At 36.5% G+C, this 24894-nt stretch overlaps 1 protein-coding gene across 2 annotated transcripts in view; it reads right to left on the bottom strand.

The window, feature by feature from the left end:
* Window positions 1-20393, bottom strand: part of rps6kc1 (ribosomal protein S6 kinase polypeptide 1) — a 170567-nt gene extending 150174 nt beyond the window's left edge. For both annotated transcript variants that reach the window (XM_081379221.1, XM_081379222.1), the window contains exons 1-4: window positions 20209-20393; window positions 18639-18674; window positions 18165-18285; window positions 17813-17928 (exon numbers count right to left, since the gene is read on the bottom strand). In XM_081379221.1, coding sequence (XP_081235347.1) covers window positions 17813-17928; window positions 18165-18285; window positions 18639-18674; window positions 20209-20310 — 375 coding nt within the window. In that variant the 5' untranslated portion in view covers window positions 20311-20393. The remainder of the gene's footprint in view (window positions 1-17812; window positions 17929-18164; window positions 18286-18638; window positions 18675-20208) is intronic.
* Between the last annotated feature and the right edge of the window lie 4501 nt (window positions 20394-24894).

Genomic DNA, 24894 nt, shown 5'->3' with positions numbered 1-24894 from the left:
TCGTGCCCTGGAGGATATGTCTGCTGCATTACTCCAAAACCAATCACTTATACCAATAGGTATGGAGCTCAACCCAGCCATGGCTATGTCTGGTTCTCAATTGTTTGACGGGCGTAGTAACAATAACTAGGGGGCGTGGCTTTTGCGAACAGTCAATTGCATTGCAAGTTGATTTAAGGTGTGCCCCTAAATTTTCTGCTTGTGCTCCTTAAATTTTCAGTCAGGGGCTACAGCGCTCCTAGTAAAAAAAGTTAGTCTGGAGCCCTGTTTAAATATCGCGTTGTCCTAGAAAACTGTAATTCTGCGGTTGTTGGATTCTCGTCTGTGGAATGCACCACTTTTAGTATTTTGCCAATTACTCGAGGGGTAAATTGCAATCAAGGATTTTTTTTAATCGAGTACTTGACTATAATCGAGGAATCTTTACAGCCCTATACTGGTAACATAGTTTTATATTATTAGATCACAAAGAAATGCCTATTTTTTTCCAATAAATATATTTTCTCAATAACATATCCAAAAAACATATTTGTGTGTGTGTGTGTGTGTGTGTGTGTAAGCATGCATTATTGAGTTAACATGGAAAGACTGGTTTGATTTAGTGCAGAAAACTGGTGCAAATCATGAAGTTTAAAGTGAAAGTGAGCCAATAAGTGGTCTTCTACTGGCTTCTGCTGGCCATTCTACTTATTAATGAAGTCTTTTCACATGTGCTTTTGGATTCATTCATATTTAGAGTAGACACTAAAAAAAATCACTTGTATAACAATAACTAGTATAACACAATCATATTTTGTCAGTGTTTATCACTTCATTTGCACTGACACTTAACATAATTGCTAGTAATGTGGTAAATCATGGTAAATCACGCTAGAAACATGGTAAGTCATAGTAAATAATAGTAGAATGTGGTGTATCAAGGTAAATCATGTAAGAATCCTAGTAAATCATTCTAGAATGTGGTATATCATGCTAGAACATGGAAAATCATGGTAAACTATGCTAGAACAGGGTAAATCATGGTAAACCATGATAAATCATGATGAACTATGGTAAATCATTTTAGAATGTGGTATATCATGGTAAATCATGCTAGAACATGATCTTTTCCATCTATGATGTCAGTGGTTACATGCTTGCTAAATAAAACTTAACTTTTTATGCTTTTGTGCTTTAAGGCCTTAAAGGCCTTAATTTACCGTTCGCAAAACCCCGCCCTCGAACGGTCCTCGTCCAATCCTAGCTCAGCAACTGTAACTAAGGAGAAGGACCTCCGTCAAACATTGCGATTTCAGCAAGATGGTGAAACGATGCGCCTATGGCACCTGCAAGTCTGACACCAGGTACCCCAAAAATTTAGAGGGAGGGGTCGTTTTTTTTTGCCTTTCCAAAACCCAAGACCCAAGCGGAAAGATGCCGACAATGGATTAAGCAGTGTGGGAGACCTCACTCACAGCTAAATGCCTCGAAGATTAATAAGCATACATATGTCTGCTGTAAGTAAAGCTAGCGAGCTAACTTAGCATATCAGTTATCAATAAGTAGTTTAAGTAAGTTACTCTTACAACACTTTGCAGTTTTAATGATGTCCTGTAACTTATGAATAAAATGACGGAGTATTTATTTTTATGTTTCCACTGTTCGATCGCGCCCGTGCCTCTCTCTCTCTGACACACACACACACACACACACACACATAACAGCATTGCGATCTTGACATCGGAGCCTGTTCATTATGCTGCGTTCACACCAAACGCGAATAGAGTGTCAAGTTCGCGTGTATCGCGTCTAGTTCGACGCTTGAACATTTTGAATCCATTCGTGCGTCCAAAACGAATAGGACGCGAGCGAGCGAGCGAGTGTAGTATGACATGTTTAAAGACACATAGAACATATGCGAAGATGAAAGGTTAAACGTGAGAGGTGGGGAAACTGTAGGCTAATAACGTTACTTGTTTAGGTTGGTCGTCATCCTTAGCTTAGCTAGCATAGCTAACCTGTCATACCTCTGATAGAACAGAAACTGAATCTTTGTAACCTAAACTAGATTGCAGCCCTTTCTGTCGTGCCCTGGAGGATATGTCTGCTGCATTACTCTAAAACCAATCACTTATACCATACTTATCGTATGGAGCTCAACCCAGCCATGACTATGTCTGGTTCTCAATTGTTTGACGGGCGTAGTAACAATAACTAGGGGGCGTGGCTTTTGCGAACGGTCAATTGCTTGAACCCCGATAAATGCTGCTTGCAGCTTTAATTATTATTATTTTTCTTCTCCGCTAAAACGCATCGTGCAGCCTAAACCGTAAAAGCTGGAACCTTGAAACTTTGCCAGATGGTAGTACAAAAATCGAGGAGAGGTTCAGAGAGTATGACCCCGATTGGCCCATAGGTGGCGCTATAGCGACCAAAAGCGCGAAACTGTTCATAACTCCTAGACCCTATGTCGTAGACTCAAGTGTCTTATATCATTGGAAACCTGGACACCTGAAGAACAAAATGTATATCTCCGATTTCATTTCCGGTATGCAAATTTTTCCGCCATTTTGAATTTTGTTAAAAACCTACTTTTGCGAACTAGTCCTAGGTTTTTCGCCCGATCGGAACCAAACCAGTGCAGAAATGTTCTCTTGAGTCTGCTTATCAATAATCTTATCAACAACCACCTGACCGTTAGTCCGATTGACTTGAAAATTGGTATGCAGTGTCTTGGTCCAAGGTGCCATGTATTTCTATGAGGACATTGGTGTATCTCGAAAAACATGGCCGCCATTGGCCAATGAATTTGAGCACCTATTAGACAAGGTTAACGGAGGCCGATCGGAACGAAACTTGCTGGGCATGTTCGACTCATGGCCTTAGAGGTCTGTAAGAATTTTGAAAGAAATCGGCCACTAGTTGGCGCTAACGAGTTTGATGGCTCTGTAATCACGTGGTGTTACACTAATCATCACAAAATGCATATCATTTAATAGATCTGCTCATGCTAAACAACTTTGCCTCAAGAACCATTGCTGTCAATCAAACCGTTCATTAAATATTCGTAATTATGTTAAAAACCTACTTTTGCGAACTAGTCCTAGGTTTTTCGCCCGATCGGAACCAAACGAGTCTAAGACAATTCTATGGACTCTCTAGATAAATAATTATCGAAAAAAAGTGGAACTTTTGCACTTTTCACATGGGTATATTGGGTCATAAAGAAAATGGGCGTGGCAAAATGCACTCAAAAGCCTATAAATCCTAAACGAAAACACAGAACTTCACAAAAATTGATGCGCATATTTGTCATAACATGCTAAAGAAGCCTGGAAATTTGTATGGAGATCGGACCAAAGGTGGCGCTATAACTGTTAAAACGCTTTAAAACCATATATTTCCTATGGTAAATTGCCTGTATTGGCTGTGAATGGTCTTTTCCTATGAAAAGTTCCTATTCCTATCTATGATCATATAATCTTCATATAATAATGTTCATGACTCTTAATAAGCATGAAAAATTTCAGACAGATCAGACAAAATTTGCCTCTATAACAGTTAAAAAGGTAAAAATGATATAACATGTCATTAAGCCAATAAGTGGTATTTTACTGCCCCCTGCTGCCATTTCATCATACTGCTCCATAATATTGTCATATAATTCATATTTAGACTTTATAAAATCATTATTTTAACATTTTCAATGATATTTTGTCAAAACTCATCTATTGGAGTATTACTTGACAATTGTGTCACACTGAGATATGGAAATGGACGAAAGTAAATGAATGAAATGAAACGAAAGTAAAACGGGCATTTAAGCCACGCCCCCAAATACAAATTCACTCATAACTCGAAAACGGGAAGTCGTTTCGCGCTCAAATTTTGATGATAAGGTCTTCTCCAGGCTCTTGATCGAAACGTGTCGTCGCGGGCCTCGGGAGCGCGCCCCCCGCGGATCTAGTCCGCGGGACCCCCGATTTTGAACCGCCGTAACTCCCGACCCCGACCACCTCGAACCTTGTGTGAGAGCTCGTTGGAAAGGGCCCGTCCTTGGCTAGCTTCGATTCAAATGTGGTGTAATTTGTCCTGGGCATTCCAGAGATAAAAGCCCCCAAATATTTGCATTTGAACAGTCATAACTCCCAGCCCCAATCGCCCAAAAACACCTTGATGGTCTCATTCAACAGGGCTCCTCGAGCACTATATATGCTCTGAGTTTCAGAATTTTTCGCCTTCTGGTTCCCGAGATATAAGTGAAAAACCAAATTCCCATTCATTAATTCATTCAATCACTTCAACTGTAAGATGGAAGCTGTAATACCACTGTCCACTAGAGGGAGCAGCAGGATTATGCATGACCTTTTCATTAGTTTTCAGTATTGGGAAACAAACAAATGTTTTAAAAAGCAATCAAGCAATCCTGGCAAATCATTCTAGAACGTGGTATATCATGGTAAATCATGGTAAACTATGTAAATCATGCTAGAATCATAGTAAATAATACTGGTAAACTGTTGTGGGAGGAGCCTATTTTACTAAAATGGCTATAACTCAAGAAGTAAATGAGATATCTTCACCAAACTCAGTACACATGTGTATGGGTTCAATTTGAGGTCACAGTAAACAATATTATAGAGATCGGACCATAGGTGGCGCTATAACTGTTAAAAAGCTTTAAAACCATATATTTCCTATGGTACATTGCCTGCATTGGCTGTAAATCGTCTTTTCCATCTATTATGTCGGTGGTTACATGCTGGCTAAATAAAACTTAAAGTGTAAATTGCAGGTTAAATTTTTCACGAAGATAATGCAATGTGTTTATTAAACATAAAGATAAGAACCGCCCATCATTGTTTTTTATACCAAAATGCTGAATATAATATGAAAAGTTGGCACTTTTAACAGTGGTTTTAACCGCTCCCGCTCCCTTCCACTAGATGGGGCGTGACGTCATAAGAGGAACTCACTAGTAGAGTTACCGGCATAGTCATAGCTATAGATGCCTTACATAACTACAGAAAAGTTGGTTGTATGTTTTATTTGATAAAAAAATTATGGATAAAATAACTCAACTGTAAACATACTCGTGTGTGCTGACTTCAAGGGGACCGTGATCCTGCCTGAAATGAGAATAAGCTATTCGCAAAACAAACGGGTTCAGGCACGTCAGATCAGCCGGTCGCAGGTCGAGCTGTTCCACTAAACAAAACGCGTTCACCTCACGGCAGCACTTACTCTCCACTGCTGATAGCCCACACAAACACAGTGATGGGGACATCGATCTCTCTTTTCTGACAATAAACATCGCTAATTAAATTGTGAGAAATAGCGTGGATTGAGGAAGTGTATTACATGACGTTTGAGGCGTCGATGAGACTAGCGATTGGTGCCTGTGCAGTGTGTGCATCTCTACAGCTCTGATTTGGACTGACACACTGTAAGTAAATAATGTCTTCAGTCGTTGTCCCTCCTTGCTATTCTACATGACGGCAAACTTTTGAAAAGACTGGCTTGTTCCCTTATATTATCCGGGTTAAGTTTGCACCAGGCTAGCCTAGACTAGCTCTAACGTAGCTACTCACCAGGACACCTGGCCAACCCTTCAGTCATTCTCCTCACACCAAGCATTAATAACTCTTTGAGTGCCATGGGTCCTGGCAATTTCCTCCCCTCTCTCACGTCTGTCCGGTTAAAAATTCTAGGGCTGTGGTCCATAAAGAATTTGATGGTTTCCCAAATCCTCAGTCGTTCTCCAAATAACCATAATACAGTTAGAATCTAGCAGAGTATGGGTTGCGAGTTCCTCTTATGACGTCATCACCAGTTACTGAAAAAACATGCTACCTTTGAAGAAACCCCAATAAATGTTATTTTAACGCATTTTAAGACAGAAATAATTAAATATATACATATAGAGCACTTTAATTTACACATTAATTGGCTGTGGTGGTTAACCTTCAACTTACACTTTAATAACTTTTGATGCTTTTGTGCTTAAAGGCCTTAATTGCTTGAACCCCGATAAATGCTGCTTGCAGCTTTAATTTTATTTTATTTTTACTTTTACAGTTACGTGATGCGTTTCTTTTCTCAAATGTATAGGCTATATTTGTGAATTTCTGTCATGAAGATTATTTTCTATAACATTGAATGTGATATTTAAGAGTTGGTTAATGCAAAGCTTTAGCCGTATGATAGGGGAAACCACTTTGATGAGACTTGTTTAGTTTTCAGTTAATATAGACATATACAAATATGGGAAATATATTGACTATTCAAGTCTAACTTCACAAATTCAAGTCAGTTATACTATTACTAATTTTGAATCAACTGTAATTTATTTTTCTCTATTGAGTTGTTATATGATATTTTTTTGTCCTTGTGTTATTAATGAATAAAAATCAGTTTAAAAATGCCTATTTTTGAGTCATTCACTATGTTTTTTAGTGTTATTTTAGTGATTTTTTAGTCACCTAAAGTTTGAAACCTACACCTTTGTAACATAGCTTATAGGCCTATAGCCTATATATATTAATGTATAAAATATATAAGCCTATAGCCTATATTAATGTATATATATATATATATATATATATATATATATATATATATATATATATATATATATATATATATATATAACAATGTGTGTTATTATAATATATTATAATAACAGCAACAACAACAACAACAAGAACAATAATAATAATATCAAAACACACCACAGATGCACAAGAAACATTTAGAAAAGAGACGGACAGGGGCAATAATAAGATGGAACTTTTATTTTTCAGATAACGTTTATTGCATATTTTGTATTTTTATTCCTAAATATAAAACAATATACATTCAGACGCAGTCAATAATACGAATCTAATGTTGTATTTGATGCGAGATACCAGCGGTCACGTGACAAAAGAACGAAGGACTCAAACCCGAAGACTCGAAAAAAAACGAACTAATCATTTCTGTTTCTGCATAGTGCTGTTTGTGGCTTGAAGAACGAACGACTCGAACCCAAAGACTCGAGAGATTAACTAATCGTTTCTCTTTGCGGTACTGACAGTATAGCCTCTATGGGACTGACAGGAAGAACGAAAGACTCGGACCCTGCCGAACCCGAACTCGAGACTCGAAAGATGAACTAATCATTTCTGTTTCCGGCCCTGCTGTAGCCTATGGCACGGCACGGCCCATAGATATAAACACTAGATGTCGCATTGGGGTTCTAAACATGCGTCAAAACCGCCGCCATCTTTGAACAGGGGTCTTGCCATAGGAAGTAGCTAGGTAACGCTGCTATCTCCGCCTGTACTTCGAATTCATGGATGATACCGGACTTTTGTGCTGCGTATGGATGTTCACACGAACGAAATCTAAACCAGACAGCATGGGATTACATTTACTCTGTGGATGGTAGTAGTCAAGTTGTTTTTTAATAAGTTCAGTGTACATTTCTCTGCTTGGAGGAAGAAAATGAACTGTGATTCTCGCACAGCTAATGAACTGTGAATGTGCTGTACTCTTTAGATATTATTTGAAATAACCCTTGTGTTTAAAATGTACAATATGCAGGAGTTGATCCTCAATACCCACTTTTGGCTGTGATGTGCTGTGTTGTTCCTAACTTTTGATTTTTCACCGATTGTACTCAAACCTTTTAATGAAAAAAAAAACAAAAAAAAACAGTGTGGCGCTTGTAACCTGCAAGTACAGTCCGTATGCTGGTCCTCTCCCTGTCAATCTTCAAACAGTACATCCATGATTATTATACATAGAATTCCGCAAATCTTATGTAGGCTATGTGTGCGTTTTGCACAAGGACAGTGGGCTCAAGGGCTTGTTTCTTTTCCTTGCAAACTGGGGATGGAGGTGTGGAAGGACACTGAAATTTGTGAAAATGTCAACTGTTTAAAGCCTTTCTTTAAAGTGAATTTCGTTTTGTATAAATTGTATCTTAATTTTAAAGGTCCCATTCCATGGATTATTTTATTATTTTAAAATGTTTCCTGGGGTGCCCTTATAATGTTAGTATGTTTTTTAGATCAATTTTTTTTATAATTTAGAAATAAAAGGCATTTTTCCTAGCCTGATTTCATCACCTGATTTGAACGCTCTGTTTGAAGGGGCGTGTCTGCTGTGAGACTTCACCGTAAACGCCCTCTGCTGTGATTGGCTGACATGCTTGCATATGAAATATCTGGCATTACATGTGGAACTATCTGGAAAACTTTTACTATTACAGCTATTATACGTTTTTACTATTACAGCTATCGGGATTAACGAATTGTGAGAAGTTTTTTAAGTATTTAGATCTATTTCAGTCACATAAAATGTTGCAGTGATGAGCATTGAGCAGATGACAGTCTGTTGATCGCGTGAAAAAAGATCTCATCATTGCAACGCAGTTTCTGCACTCACTAATGATTTCACCAATGCAAACATGAGGTATATAAATACAGTAAGAGATTCTTTGTGCAGTGTAACAGCGTCATTGATTTCATAACGAGTTTTGGCAAGTGTCCAGATAAACTCGCGCTGTGTGATTAACAGCTTGGGCGATTGGAAAGGGATTGTTCTTTGATCGCTTTCTGTATATTAATCACAGTTTAAATAAGATTATTTTCATCCTACTAAGAGAAACGATGTGAAGTTGATCGCTACTTCCATAGTAAATCACTACTTACCGCTTGCTGGAATATAGTTGAAATTGTCCCCTTCGTCAGTATGAAACGCTGAGCTGAGAGAAGCCTGCTTAATATTATCCCAGGTTAGAAAAAGTCCGTGGTGAAATGGACAGAGCAAACTAACAACTTCGAATTAAACTTTTGCGGTATCCGATTATAGATAAACATCAACCACGTCTGTTGACATTTCGCCATCAATACGCCTGTATTCCTGTGGGCGGAGGTTAGTCAAAAAACGGTTCTAGTGACGTCATTAAAGAAGGAAGTAGAGGGGTGTAGTCCAATCCAGACGTTTTTTGTAGGCGACTTCTGTTAAATAAAATATCTCGCTTGCATTGAACTTTGAGCTTTATAATTTTACAGATATTATTTATACTCTAACAACAACATTACACACTAACTAAAGTTTGAAACATGGGATCACGAAGAACGGGACCTTTAATAAATTTTATTCATCAACAAATTGCCTGTTAATATAATCATGGAGGCGTCCGCGCGGTCACTTACTTGCACGTTAACTGGAGCGCATCTCATTAACGAAACTCAGCCTATGCCTCACACAGACATGAGAAATACATCACATACACAAAGCTTAAATAGTCTTTAAACAAAATAATTTAAAACGAAAGAAAAAAGCTAGGCTACTCTCTGATTATGTAATCCATTATGTGCATTTCTCTCTATAGGCGCGTTCACTACGGAGATGGCGATCGTCAACTTCATCTCTGCAGCCGAGTCGACACTGTCAGAAGTTTATTAATAAAAATCAATGCACGCGTCACTGGATTTACAAGTGCACTTCTTGCTTGTTATTATGTCGAAATAACGAGATATTATGTTGAAATAACATTATTCTTAATAAAACATCTTTTAGAATATTTGATTGAATGCTGAATGTTGCGCTTGTTCAATTTAATAAAATTACAAATTTAATTGTGATCATTAAAATAATTGAATATTAAATATTTAGTGGCCAAGTTTTGCTCATTTATATATGTATTATATAGCAATAGTTTATTCTAAGTTTACTCAAGTGGAAGAATGTGACTAATAAACTTAGGCCTACTAGCACTATGCATTATATTTTGAAAAAGAAGTAATTATCTTAATATCAAAACCTTAAATTTCCTCTGGACTCAATGATAAATACATGTCTGACCGTTGGAACGAACCATAAAACTAGAAAATCGCATTCATGACGATTTATGGTGATTTTATTTCCGTTAGACCTTTGCCTACATTGACGCTGATGCATTAAAGAGGAGGGGCTCCCCTGTTCCAAGATGGCGGCTCTATTGACGCATTCGTTCCAATGAACTGCCGTATACAAGGCGACATCTAGTGTTTATATCTATGGGCACGGCCCAGCAGACAGATCAGAGTCAGACACTGACGAGTCGACAACTAACGTCTCGAGACACGAGAGGAGTAGAACAAACGTGATAAATATGAAGTTGCAAAGGAAAGAACGTCTCGGATCAGGAGGTGACGTGAACTAACAGAGTCAGACTGCAATAGCCTGAACTTAAGACCCAACAAATCAATTAATAAAACATTTCGGTGTCTTATAATTTGGCTTTGGCTGCATTACCCTATAGTTTATTTTTATTCTTTTTACAAATGTAATCAACATTTTCGTAAGTACTAGATGTGTTGGGATATTTAACATGCCATTTTATTTATATTATGCTGAAATGAACGAAATGACTCGAAAAAAGATTTGTTCATTTTGCTGAACGAGACTCAAAGATCCGAGTAAGTAAAATTATCCGAACTTCCCACTGCGCACTGCACATCCGCTAGAGAACCGCCTTTTGCGTCAATATTACGTTATTAGAATTTTTTTTTTTTTTTTTTTTTCGAAAAACGATTTTTGACATTTGTGAATCGATTCAGAATCGTCCACGTCCGCATCGCGATGCATCTAAGAATCGATTCCCCCCCAACCCCTAGAATTTACACTTCTCTAGTTTCGTTTGGAATGCATCTCAGACCAGCTCCTGAAGTGGTTTGAGGGATCGGATTTAAATCTGCCTCGAAAGCATTTCAGTGGGCATTTACACCTGGTCTTTTTACCATCGGATAGCCATCAAATGAAATGAAAACAGGCTCAGGTGTATCCCAATGCTTTTTCTCCATTTAAAGGAACACTCCACCGTTTTTTGAAATAGGGCTTATTCACCTTCTTTCCTACATTTAGATAGGTGGGCAAATGCATTTTTGTCTCAGTGCATTCATTGTTTTAGTTTGACTGGGTTGGCGCGAGCTTAGCATAGCATAATGGATGGAATCCTTTGTTGCCAGCTAGCATGTCCTGAGTAAAAGTGATAAAAAAAAAAAACACCTAATTACTTCTTGTGGCCTGTGTATTCACAACGAGTATAAATAGCGATGCAGATTAACACTATGCGATTTCCTAGGTAGTTATTGACTTGGGACTATATTAGGGTGAAGCACAGGTGAAGCACTGCTACTTGGGCGCAGAGATATCACGCAACACATGAAATCCCACGACTTCCGTCAACATACCGGCGTGAATATTAGCTGGATATTTTTCCTACAGTACATGAATGGCGATGAACATGGCTGATTTTGTGAGAGATGAAGAGGCTGACTCAGACAGTCAAGATCCAGAACTATACCTCTATGAACCAGAGTTTTCAGAAGATTAGCTGCGTGCTTTGGAAATAGAACGACAGGAGGAGGAGGTTGCGATCGCTCAACAGCCTGAGGACGTGAGGATGAGAGCCAATACCAACTGGTGGTGTGAATGTGGGGGAATATGCCAATCTATGCCGACTGATATAGAGTGTCTGTGCTGTGGCAAGTGGGACAAGTTACTGCCATCGATGACCAGGCTCAACGCGTTAGATCAAGATGAGCGTGCCCGCAGTTGTGTCACAGCTACCGAGGATTTCACAGCGTTGATCCATCCTGCAGTACTCGATTTTTTTTCCCGGTGTGATGAAGTGAACTGGAAAAAATGCCCCAAGCCGAATGGACAGCTGTCCACAGAGTAAGTGATTATTTTAAACATGACGCATGTATAGATCGACCCATATTATACCTGTATTCACAAGTTGTGGTATTTCATGTGTTGCGTGATATCTCTGTGCCCAAGTAGTAGTGCTACTAATATAGTCCCAAGTCAATATCTGCCTAGGAAATCGCATAGTGTTAATCTGCATCGCTATTTGTACTCGTTGTGAATACGCAGGCCACAAGAAGTAATTAGGCGTTTTTTTTTTTTTTAAATTATCACTTTTACTCAGGACATGCTAGCTGGCAACAAAGGATTCCATTCATTATGCTAAGCTAAGCTCACGCCGACCCTATCAAACTAAAACAATCCATGCACTGAGACAAAAATGCATTTGCCCCCCTATCTAAATGTAGGAAAGAAGGTGAATAAGCCCTATTTCAAAAAACGGTGGAGTGTTCCTTTAAGTGCATTTATGAAAAACAAAATCTTTGGCCCAATAGTTTAAAGGTATTCAAAAAGTTCCAGGACAATGACATCTTGTGGTAAAAAAAAATATATGTTTTTTTATGCTAATAGCTTGATTAATTTTACTGGTTTTAATATATTCATTGAATCATAACAAGAACAATTATACCAATTATGCCATATTCGGTTGAACTTGCTGTCAGACAACTCCTAGATGGTTGGTCCATTTTTTTTATATTCAGATCATCTTCTGAGCATGCTTGCAAAAATGTATGGATTTCGTGTACATATACCAAACCATTATCGTTTAACGCATCAATGGATTTGATGGCACCGAATATTAGGCTGTTTCTCTGAAATGCTTTGACACCAACCTTTGTGTGTGTAATTGGCACCTTAAACTGACCACATTACATAAATTTAGTAAATTAACATCAATCTACATTTCATACCCTATAGACCTTATGTAGCCCCGCCCCTTTTCAGCGCTGCGCTCATTGTCTTTTGACTTCCGGTCTGTATTTTCACAGCGATTCTGCGTGTTTATTAATGAACGGCTCGTTTTAAAATATTTCCGGTCAACTGACATTTGTTAAGTCATCTGCTTTAAACATCACAGTCCTCATGATAACTTTTGTTAACTTTACATTAAGTAAATCCACTTCAAAAGCTAATTACTATACAGAGCGACCGCAAAAACGGAAGTTAAAAGACAATATTCTAAAGATGGCGGCGCCCTCGTTTCTCTGGTGCATAAGGCCTATAGGAGGCATGTGCAAATTCATTAAATTCAAATGCATGCCATTATTCTGGGTCATCACTGAGATGTTTCTACACTTGGACTGGAGCTCAACTTCGGCTAAATCAACTGATTGGACATGATTTGGAAAGGCATCCACCTTTCAAAAGTCTAATAGTTGAAAATGCATATCAGAGCAAAAACCATGCAATGATGTCAAAGAAACCTGTCAGAGACAGAATTGTATCAAGGCACAGATCTGGGGAAGACTACAAAACCGAAAGTTCTCAAGAGCACAGTGGCCTCCATAATTCTTAAATGGAAGAAGTTTGGAACAACCTGTCCTTATGGAACAAAAATATATGGGAATATACTGCAAAATATAATGTGATGTATTATATAATACATTTCCATATATGGAAACTAGTGCTTATATTTTTCTATATACTACAATATATGCATTGACCATGTATGGCTACATGGCTGGACTGGCCATTGGGCATACCGGGCAAATGCCCGGTGGGCCGACGTGCTTTTTTGGGCCGATATATCTCATACTCATACTTTTTTTTTTTTTTTTTTTTTACGGCCCATAAAATTTGTACATCTGCGGCCCATTCGTTTTGTTTTGTTTTGCTTAATTGGCGGCGCTGGGTTTGTGCCGGTTTAATGCATTGGTCAAAGTCCGTGTTAGTTTTTTTCCTGACAGACCAGCCCATGAAACATGTAGATCAGCGGCCCATTGGCTCTTTTCTTGATTGACACTGGGCTGGCCCAATCACAACTTTAAACGAGTGAGCGAGCGTGCAGCAGTCAGTGTGTATCTGTCAAAATAGTCAGCGAGATGGAGAAGAAACGCAAGGAATGTGCAGAGAAATAGCGTGAAAAAATAGAACTAGGCCCTGCAGACACTGTAAACTGTGTCAAAATATATGTTTTCTGACCTTCATCAGCTCCTGTGGCAGATGATGATAGTGAGGACGGGAGGATCAGGAGAGAGATGAGAGAGTGTAGAGTCCGCGGTAAGCAGCATTACTTTCAAAACACTTAGGCCATGTCATGAGTGTAGATTATTTCCACTAGTGATGCGCGGGTCGTCGGGTAGCCCGCGGGTCGGGTTGGGGCGGGTAAAGAAATTGTCACTTTATTTGCGGGGCGGGTCATTAAAAACAAAATAAAATAAAAATCCATAAATGTTGCATGCAATGTCCAGCCTATATTACATATTTGGGAATATCAATCTAATCATATTTTAGTAGGTTCTTTGATAAGGCCGTAGCAATGCAACTTGCGTGATTTCCCCAAACCTTTGGCGTCACGTGACACAGCTCGCGCAAAGCAGCTCCCCCCGCCAGCCACAACAACAAAGACGGAGAAATAAAAGTGAAGATGGAAGATAAGGTGCGGGAGAAATTGAGGTCGGGATTTTACATAATTAAAGAAAAAAAGGTGAATGATGAATTAGATGAATACAAACGCTGCTTTGTAAATATTGAAAATGTTTAAATCATTATCTTATTAATATGACCTGCTTTATGGTTCATATTCAGAAACGTCTGTTATTGCCAGTTGGCGATGTTTCCAAGCACTTTCAGGCTGAAATAAAGGCTGTTTTCATTTACATTACAATGCCTAATATGTCTATTTAATGGTCGCGGGTGCGGGGCGGGTTGTAAAAATAGATACAGTGGTGCGGGGCGGGCCGGGGCGGGCCGGGGCGGGCCAAATAATTTCATAAAAGCGGGACCCGCGGGTTGGAAAAAAAGCCGACCCGCGCATCACTAATTTCCACATCTGTTGACGATTACCGCAATTCACTAGAAATTTAATAAGAGGCGTTTGTAAACCATGTTTTCCGCCAAAATAAAAGCTTGATGCAGTTTGCGTCAAAATAAAAGATCATGTGCTTATCTCTTTCAAATATAGAAATTGGTACAACACTAATTATGAAAGTTTCCTTTATTTTTTAGTGCATTTGTTTTACAAAATTTGGCTATTACTGTCATTGGATTAATATTATAACTATTATTATGTAGTAGGTGTAATGTAAATAGACACTAATAGACCAACTAAAAGAGGTTTGAATTTTTCTTTGTTTAATTTGCACACTGAATATGGGTTGGAGCTTTTAATTTTGAACTCTCAAAGTGCACCAGATTGATGAATTTAACATTAAAATGCAAAAAAAAAACACACCACCATAGTTTTAACAAAAAATCCTGTAAGAAACACTTGTATTGCTATGCCAGAGCCACTTATAGCTTGTTTTAGGATTCACCACTGTGGAGTTATAGTTCAACTGTATTAATAAATATCAAATTTGGACTTATTTAATCTGTTAACTCTCACTCGTTCCTATACTCACTCATTACATGGCATTAGTGGTTTTAATTAATAGGAGTTGGTATGCATAATTAAGGTCGTGCAAAGATGGGTGGTGTTTATGATCATATAGTGGGCCGGTCTGGGCAAAAATGCCCGGGCCGATTTTTTGTCCCAGTCCAGCCCTGTATGGCTATATATTATACGTATAAAATATTTAAAAATGAAAACAAAAATAGTATTACATGTAATATTCACAAAGTTTAATCATTTATTGTGTGCATATATTGCACATACATGTTCCCATATAAATGTAGTTCACACATATATACACACACATTCACGGAATGAGTTACAACAGATTTCTAGTTCCCAGCATGCTTTGCTTCTGACTGTTAAAGGAGAGCAAATGTTAAAATTAAGTGTTATTTCATTTGTTTTGCTCAATATTAATATTGGGGGAGATCTGTTAGTGTTTAATGTTCTATTATTTAGGAGAGTATAGAGTAGAGTAGAGCCTGTGGTTCGGTTAACGATTGGCCAACCTCTTGAAGGCTATAATTACTGTGTTTTCAAAGTAATGGCTGTGCACTCTTCAACACAATGATAGTCTCTTGGCTAAATACTTTAGTACATGCTAAATGCTTGTGTATGCTTGTCCTTTTGTTAACTAGCTTGAAAATATGAAACATTTCTAATGTAAATAATTATCAAATATAAAAAATAGATTATACATCTCTCTATATATGTGTTTATACAGTAAATATATCTGCAATATATTAATACACATGCAGTATCATATCTTATCACATATTCATCTATAGGGATCTCCCAGTCACGTGACCCCTAGCCGCATGTCAGCCATTTTGACGGAATACTTCAGCGCACCTACATACATGAGAATGCGGATTATCACATGTTTTATGGCTGTGAATTGATTAAAATAATGAATAATGGTCACTGTATTAATTATCTTGAGCCTGCTGAAATGTTCCTATAAATATATTTTCTTTCCAACTGTGCAATCTGAATAAAAATAGGCTAAATATATTTATCCACTAAGCTGCAGCAGTCCTATGCTCGTCTTCCCATTAACAGTTTTTTTTTTCTCTTTCTGACATTTCATACCTGTTGGGTTTACATTTTTTAATTAAATTGACTATAAAAAAAGATTGCTTGTGTGTGCTGGTGTTTATTCCAGTCTTTTAAAATAGTTGAATGAATGAATGCTCGTGAGGTGCCTGTAACGATGTTAAATAGGCTAGGCTATTTAATCAATAATGTACACAGGGTAGAGGAGAATTACAGTCAACTACTTTGAATATTATAGCATTTTGGGCATAAACATGTAAATAGTGAAAAGATTGACATTGAAAAATGACACAGAATGATTAAAATGTAATATTCAAATATTTAATCCAAATAAATAAATGTTCGTGGTTCGCACTGATTTTATTCATTTGTTCTCAGTTCTCACACACTTCAGCGTCGCGGTCACTGGTTTAGACGAACACTGACCACTATCTATTATTAGTGCAGCGGCCGTCAGCTAACTCTTCACGTCATGTCATCACAAAAAGAAATATACAAGAGGAAGATAAAGGAATTAGGAATCATAGATCCATATGAAGCACCACAAGTTCTTTTTACAGGCATTTAATGTGTAGAAAAACTTCCTGACATTGAGTTCGGTGACATTTACAGCTACCTTATTCACTTCCCATCACGCTACACCGGAGCTTCATTAAAAGCATACAAAAGCTTAGCAGGCTATCGGTATCACAGCATCGCTCGGGCATGATAGAAGAATAGATGAATATTTCGTGACGAGCTGTATTATCACCAGCGGTTTAGCATTTTCTATTCCGTCAAGATGGCTGCTCCAAATGGCGTGACGTCACGCGGGACGTCCCTATATATTATGAGGTGTATTACTGAATATAAAATGACATACATTATGATATATTAGTAAATATATTGTTACATATTTTTCAATATATGAAAAGCAGCAATTGCTTATGTATTATTCAATATATTGTATTATATTAACACAATATATTATTCGGTATATTTTCAAATATACCGTTAAATCATTTAATATATTGATCCTTTATTTTTATAAGTAAATATGTTTTCTTTGAGTAGGTTGGCCTCTTCTTAGAGTTGGCTGAACAATCTGAGGAGAAGAGCCTTGGTAAGAACAAGATGGTCAGTCTGTTTGAGCTCCAGAGATCATGTGTGGAAATGCAGAAGGACACTGCAACTTTCTTTCAACGATCTGGGCTTTATAGCAGAGTGACCAGGCGGAAACCTCTATTCAGTTTTAATAAAAAAAATAAAAAAATAATAATAATAATAAAAGTTTTTTTGCAAAAGACTGCAACATAAAAAAGTGAAAAATTAAAGGGCTCTAAATACTTTCTGAATGCACTGTAGTTGACTGTGAAATAAGGCAAGTTATGCGTGATGTCCAGAGGGTGTCCTATAACTTATGAAACAGTGTTTCTCAATGAAATTCATAAAACTGCAGGCCCACAGTTAAAATGCACATGACTGTAATTGATAGATGAATAAATGTAAATATCCTCAACCTGACAGCTTTGATAGTATATTAGTTAATATACATACCTTAAAGAAATCCTGTATATATTGGCTGCCATACAGAGCAGGAATATTAGCACTGAACTGCAGCAAATCCTCTGAGCACTGTCTTCTCTTTTCAATCACAGAATCATCAAAACGACCTTAAAACACAAAAGTACAAGATATGCTGTAATGCAAACAATAAACACTTGCTTTCAGGATATTTCTGTGTTTTCAAACCTGCACAACCAGTCAAAAGTTTGGACAACTACTCAATCTATATTATTACTAATTTTTTTTACATTTTAGAATGAACATTTTATTTATTTATTTATTTATTTTTATTTAACAAATTTAAGGAATTTCCATGTATGCTGACACACACACACACACTTACCAAAGACTATAGCTTTGGCGAAGGGGGGGAAGAGCTCTGACTGGCCAAAGAGGTTTCGGTGGATCTGCCAAAGGTCTTGATGAAGCTTTTTGAAATCACTATACCTTTTCCATACTGTGATCTATTGAGAACAAGTCAGACAAATAAAGGCAGCGTGTGTTAGTAACTCAGTCCAGTGCTCAATGAACATGCTGTGCTTTGCACAGTTTCCCAAACATTGTTTCTAGTTTATAACAAAAGTCTTCTTCGGCAATGTGGCAATTTTATGAGTGAAACAAGATTTTTAAATCTATTGTTATTTTAAATTGCAAATTATTTTAATTACATTAACCTGCATTCATTACTATAAACATTCTGAGGATTTTTCCCCTAGAGGAATAATGTGCACTGATGAATCATTCACAATAAGACCGGTGACATGTATTAATATGAGTAAATAAGGTAATTTTGATTGGCTTTGTTAAGGATTCTCACCTCCTGAATGTCCTCTGGGTTTTTCCGTGAGATAACCTGGAAAGAAACAGAATAATATAGTCATCAATAGAGAGCAGCAAATAACTTTGAACTATATTATGAACAATAATGTAGCTTTAGTCAGCTCTTTATTGTGCATATGTGTGTGTTTGTGTGTAAGAAGAAAGAAGAAACAAGCAGCATCATCTAAAAACCATTCATTTGTTTTATATTAAATAACATATTTACTGTATTGACATTACATATTTTTGTTTATGTCTATTTTTGTTCAGTCACATCTGATCCGATGCTTCTATTGACATGTGTCTAAGTTTGAGGAATATAAATAAGAAAAACAAAAACAAATCACAGGTTTATGATTTTGAAATTACACTGCTGACTGTGACTGTTAAAGATGGATTAGATTTAATTGATATCAGTAAACACAACACACACACACACACACAGACATATGTATATATATGTATGTATGTATGTATATGTATATACAGTACCAGTCAAAAATTTGGAAACGTTACTATTTTTAATGTTTTTGAAAGAAGTCTCTTATGCTCATCAAGCCTGCAGTAAAACAAAAAAACAGTAATATTATGAAATATTATTACAATTTAAAATAATGGTTCTCTTTTTTAATATACTTTAAAATGTAATTTATTTTTGTGATGCAAAGCTGAATTTTCATCAGCAAGTACTCCAGTCTTTGGTGTCTTATGATCCTTCAGAAATCATTCTAATATGCTGATTTATGATCAATGTTGGAAACAGTTGTGCTGCTTAATATTTTTTTTATAACCTGAGATACTTTTTTCAGGATTATTTGATGAATAAAAAGTTAAAAAGAACTGTATTTATTTAGAATAGAAATATTTTGTAACAATATACACTACCGTTAAAAAGTTTGGGAACAATAACTATTTTTTTTTAAGAAATTAGTACTTTAATTCAACAAGGATGCGTTAAATTGATAAAAGGTGATGGTAACGATTTATATTGTTAGAAATGGTTTTATTTTGAATAAATGCTGTTTTATGAATAAATGCTGTTAACGTTTTACTCATCAATGAATCCTGAAAAAAGTATTCCAAAAAAATATATTAAACAGCACAACTGTTTCCATCATTGATAATAACTGAGTAACAAATCATCATATTAGAATGATTTCTGAAGGATCATGAGACACCAAAGACTGGAGTACTTGCTGATGAAAATTCAGCTTTGCATCACAAAAATAAATTACATTTTAAACTATATTAAAAAAGAGAACCATTATTTTAAATTGTAATAATATTTCATAATGTTACTGTTTTTTTTTTTTTTTTTTTTTTTTTTTTTTACTGCAGGCTTGATGAGCATAAGAGACTTCTTTCAAAAACATTAAAAATAGCAATGTTTCCAAACTTTTGACTGGTGCTATATATATATACATACATACATGGCATTACAGATGTGACATGACCAGTAAAATCATCCACTGACTAATGTTTTCCTAGTTTGTGTTGGTATTCCTGATAAACATTAGCGTTAGCACATGGGCACTAACGTTACACCCTGGTAAAATCCGTCGTCTTACCCGGGCCGTGACTTTATACACCGTGTAGCCTTTCTTGTGTGTCGTAGGGTCGGTGACCGTGTAGAATCGCACAATTTCGTCTTTGTTCCGCGCGGAGATCATCCTGAGACAAGCATAGCCATAGCAGAACAATTACCCGTACATGAATATGAATCAGGCCGTGCTTATGACGCTGCGTGCGTAGCAACTTTCCGGAAAGCGTCACATTTAAAGGGACAGTTCACTTCAAAATAAAAAATTCTGTCATGTACTCACCCTCATGTCTAGCCTGGTTAAAACCAGACCATTCTCAGAGCAAATCTAAATATGCCGGAAGTTTGTCTGGTTTTTCCCTGGCTTCCTTATGTCACTTCAAACCCGATAGACTTTGGTTAATCATCGAGAAAAAAAATAGAATAAAATAAGATACAGTGAGGCTAAAGGTACACCTTAAATGGATAGTTCACTCAAAAAAGAAAATTCTGTCAAGGTCAAGCTTTAGTAAGGTCTCTTATGGGCAATTTGGATGCAGCACAAATAGACACAACTGACACATACAGTACATCTGAAAAGTAATAATAATAAATTACGAATTACAAAATACAAAAGTACATAAATATATAAAAATAACATAAGACTATTTAACAATCGAATTGCACAAGGAACAAAGGAGTATTTGTATCGGTTATTTTTCATTTGTGATAATCTATACCCAGATAGCATGTAACCATTGAAACAATGTTGAGTCACGATGCGTCAAAGCTGATTACATTGAAATGACGTTAGAAAGTGATGTTGCTTTAGCATCACTCTTGCACCCTCAGTTAATATTGAAATAATGTTCAGATTTCAACCAAAAATCAATAGTGTTAATATTGCTTCAACATTACAAAGTGATGTTGTTTCAACGTAACTTTTGCACCCTCGGTTAATATTGAAATAATGTTCAGATTTCAATCACAAATCAATAGTGTTAATATGGCTTCAACATTACAAAGTGATGTTGTTTCAACGTCACTTTTGCACCCTCAGTTAATATTGAAATAATGTTAAGATTTCAATCACAAATCAATGGTGTTAATATTGCTTCAACATTACAAAGTGATGTTGTTGTTGCATCACTCTTGCACCCTCAGTTAATGGTGAAGCAATGTTGAGATTTCAACCAAAAATAAACGGTAATAGTATTGATTCAACATTACAAAGTGATATTTTATCAACATCACTTTTGCACCCTCAGTTAATATTGAAACTGTTGAACAAAAAATCAATAGTAATGCTACTGAATCAACATTACACTATGATTGATTCTACATCACCGATGCTGAATCAATACTGAAATTAACAAAAATAATCAATGGTAATATCATAGGCGTCGATTTCGGGGGGGACGGGGGGGACGTGTACCCACCAGTTTTCCTCATGAGTCATTTTGTACCCACCACTTATAACTTCCGTCCATATTAATTTGACTTTTGGTTCGATTTTTTGACAGTTTTCAGTGGTTGTGAGGAGCATGAGAGAGAAATTTGGTAATCATTGTCTGACCCAACAAAAAAACATTATAATATTCGTTTTATTTTATTTCCCATGTTCGCATTTATGAGGGAAAAAAGTTTACGGTTACGGACGTAAAGCGGTCTGAAAGCGGCACTAAAAGACTGCTTTAAAACTTTCACAGACACCTCAAACAGAACAGCTGCCTTTCTTTAAAGTGAATTTCGTTTTGTATTAATTATATCTTAATTTTAATCAGTGTTTCATGAACCAATTGCCTGGATTTAATAGCCTATATAGCTAAAAAGTAAATATAGCAGAATCATACGGTGACGCATTGCATATTATTTTTTCACCTCAATTATGTCTAATAACGAAATCTTATGTCGTTTTAAAATAACGATGCATTTTAATTGTTTATTAATGAGCTAGTCTTTTCTAAATCAGTGTAGGCTGCCTGCATACATATCTCCACATCTCCGCTGTAATGTAGCCAAGATGCGCCTTTTATACGGACAGGATTACATAATCAGATGGTAGCTACCGTATTTGCTTTCGATTGGATTTCGATTTTCGTTGGTGGACATTTTTTTATTAACTTTATTGTTATATTTCTCATGTCTGTGAGGCTTGTCTATACACTGTTTGTCAGTTCATTTTTGAGGCGCGGTCCATTTCACAGAGATCATGAAAGCGCGCCCTGTTCGTTTTCTTTTATTTTACAAAGGCACACCGTTTTATTGTTGTTGTGAGTTTACACAAGTAAACGTAGTTGCGACTGATGTATTATTATTTTCTGTATGACCAGAAATGGAGTATATTAAGTTGTTTCAACTGTTGATAGGAAAATGCGAGTGATGGCACCGGCGCCTCTATCCATGTCATATAGTGCGCGCTCCACACTCCGCACAAACACTCGGATATGCGCTTCATAACAACAAACATTTAGGTTAACGTTAGAGCGAGCGGCCATGCCAGACGGATAATCATCTTCATGTTTAACTAATCAAATTCTGTTGCATTTTCTTGCGTCTGTTTGAAAAGGGTCGTCTGAAACACTTAGCCTATAGCTACAGATAAACGCCAAACGCTGGTGTTTTTCTTTAAACAAATTCGTTTAGGCTTTAAAATAAATATTTTTTATGGGCTAATTAATGCCACAATAATTTGTTTATTTTATTGGCTAATTGTATTTTTTAATTTTTGTTTTGCATTGAATACCATTGAATATTTTCATCGAATGCATTGAATATTTGCTGTGCACCGCTATGCCATCCTCCCATAGAAAGACACGTTGAGAGCCACCTATTTTAAATAATAAAGGGTTTCTATGGAAGGAAAACGCTTAATGTATAATTAAATGCATTGCGTTCATATTCTTTATCACTGAAGCTTTTTCTTTATTATAAGGGTGTATCATTCCATTAAAAAAGGGACTGTTTATAAGGTGACAATCCGTTATAGCCTACATCTTAATTAAACAAAATAAGAATACAATGTTGTAAAAAATAAACAACTTAGTCTATGTTCTGTTAGATGTGTTTTGACTACTTTTTGTTTAATTATATCTCTAGGTAATGGAGATATAGCCTAGCCTATTAACAAAAATAAATCTTATTAGGCCTATATAATATATAATATTAAAAAAAACGTATAGGCTATATGAAATATAAAAAAGCCTATATAAAATATATTTTCAAAAAGATTAATTCATTGATTAATTTTGCATGATTGGGGGCTGATACTATTTGCTTAAGCTTTTTGAGCGTGTGATAAAGATACACATTCACATTCACGGCGTATTTAGACACATTTAGACGCATTCATAATCATTACTTTTACGAAGTGGACGAGCGGAGCGGAATATTCAGAAATGCGCTCTCCACTCTGATCGGAACAAACCCGAACCTCACTGTCTGCTGAACTTACGCAGAAACATCAAAATATAACCAGCTTTTAAAAATGTTTTTTAAAACTAAGCACTATTTTAGCACAAATTATGAGGTTATTGGCGATTTTTTTGTATAATTATTGATTATTTTTTAATCAAATTATTAATTATCAATTTTTTTTTTTATTTTTTTTTTGAAAGTTTTGGGTGGGCCTGTTGAAAAGTGGGGCCGTGTCTGAGCTACAGGACATCGTATTATAACCTGCGCGAAAGAGAGATAAAAATGAATGCGTCATTGTACCCAGCACTTCTGAAAATGCACTTCCAAATGCGTCTCTGTCCCCACCACATTTCAAACCAAACTGACGCCCATGGGTAATATTGAATCAACGTTACACTAAGATGTTGAATCTACATCACTGCTGTTGAGTCAACTCTGAAATTAACAGAAATAATCAATGGTAATATTGTTGAATCAACGTTACACTATGATGTTGAATCTTCATCACTGCTGTTGAATCAACTCTGAAATTAACAGAAATAATCTTGGGTAATATGGTTTGATCAATGTTACAATGTGATGATTCTAAATACAGTTTGTTGAAACACTGAAAATACAACTGAAAAGGAATGTCAACCAATGTTGCCATCTGATGTACCAAGTTAATGTTGAAACAACATTAATATTTCAACTACACTTCAATGATGCGTCAACAAATTCCTGACCATTTAAAAATTTGGCAAAAACCTATTAAAATATAAAATCACACCTTTTCAGCAGTTGAGGCAATTTATTTTATTCAATCAATCAATCAGGGCCGTGCACAGACCTTTTGAGGGGCATGTGCTGAAACTGAAAAAGGGCACCCCCCCTCCCTTTTTTATATCAAGATTATTTTATAAGCCTACATAAAATGAAGAAATGGTCACATCTTCATGACAAATTCAATAACACAAATTATACCATGGTATGGGTGAATACTCAATTCTGATTGGCTGCATGGTGTCCGTTAAAAAGTGATAATGGACACCTAGGAAAGGCGTCCCGTCAATTTGCCTGATGACAGTTCTAAATGATTGCGCTGGCTCAAACCAGAGACAATTTATATAAGAGACATGCCACTTCCTCAATCCTCAATAGAACGTACTCGGTTACTAACGTAACCTCGGTTCTCTCTAGAAGAGGGAACGAGTACTGCGTTCGTAGAACGCTGCGGGAAAAGTCTCTTTTCACGAAATACTGAAGCAAAATTATCCTTAATTTTCATATTTGTAAAACGCATTGCAGCAGTGCACAGCCATGGCGAGACGGCTCGCTC

The sequence above is a fragment of the Scardinius erythrophthalmus genome, assembly GCF_964197995.2.
Source record: "Scardinius erythrophthalmus genome assembly, chromosome: 11".
Lineage (NCBI taxonomy): Eukaryota > Metazoa > Chordata > Actinopteri > Cypriniformes > Leuciscidae > Scardinius > Scardinius erythrophthalmus.
Note: the sequence above shows the minus strand (reverse complement) of the source record. Positions and strands in the feature narration are given on the sequence as shown.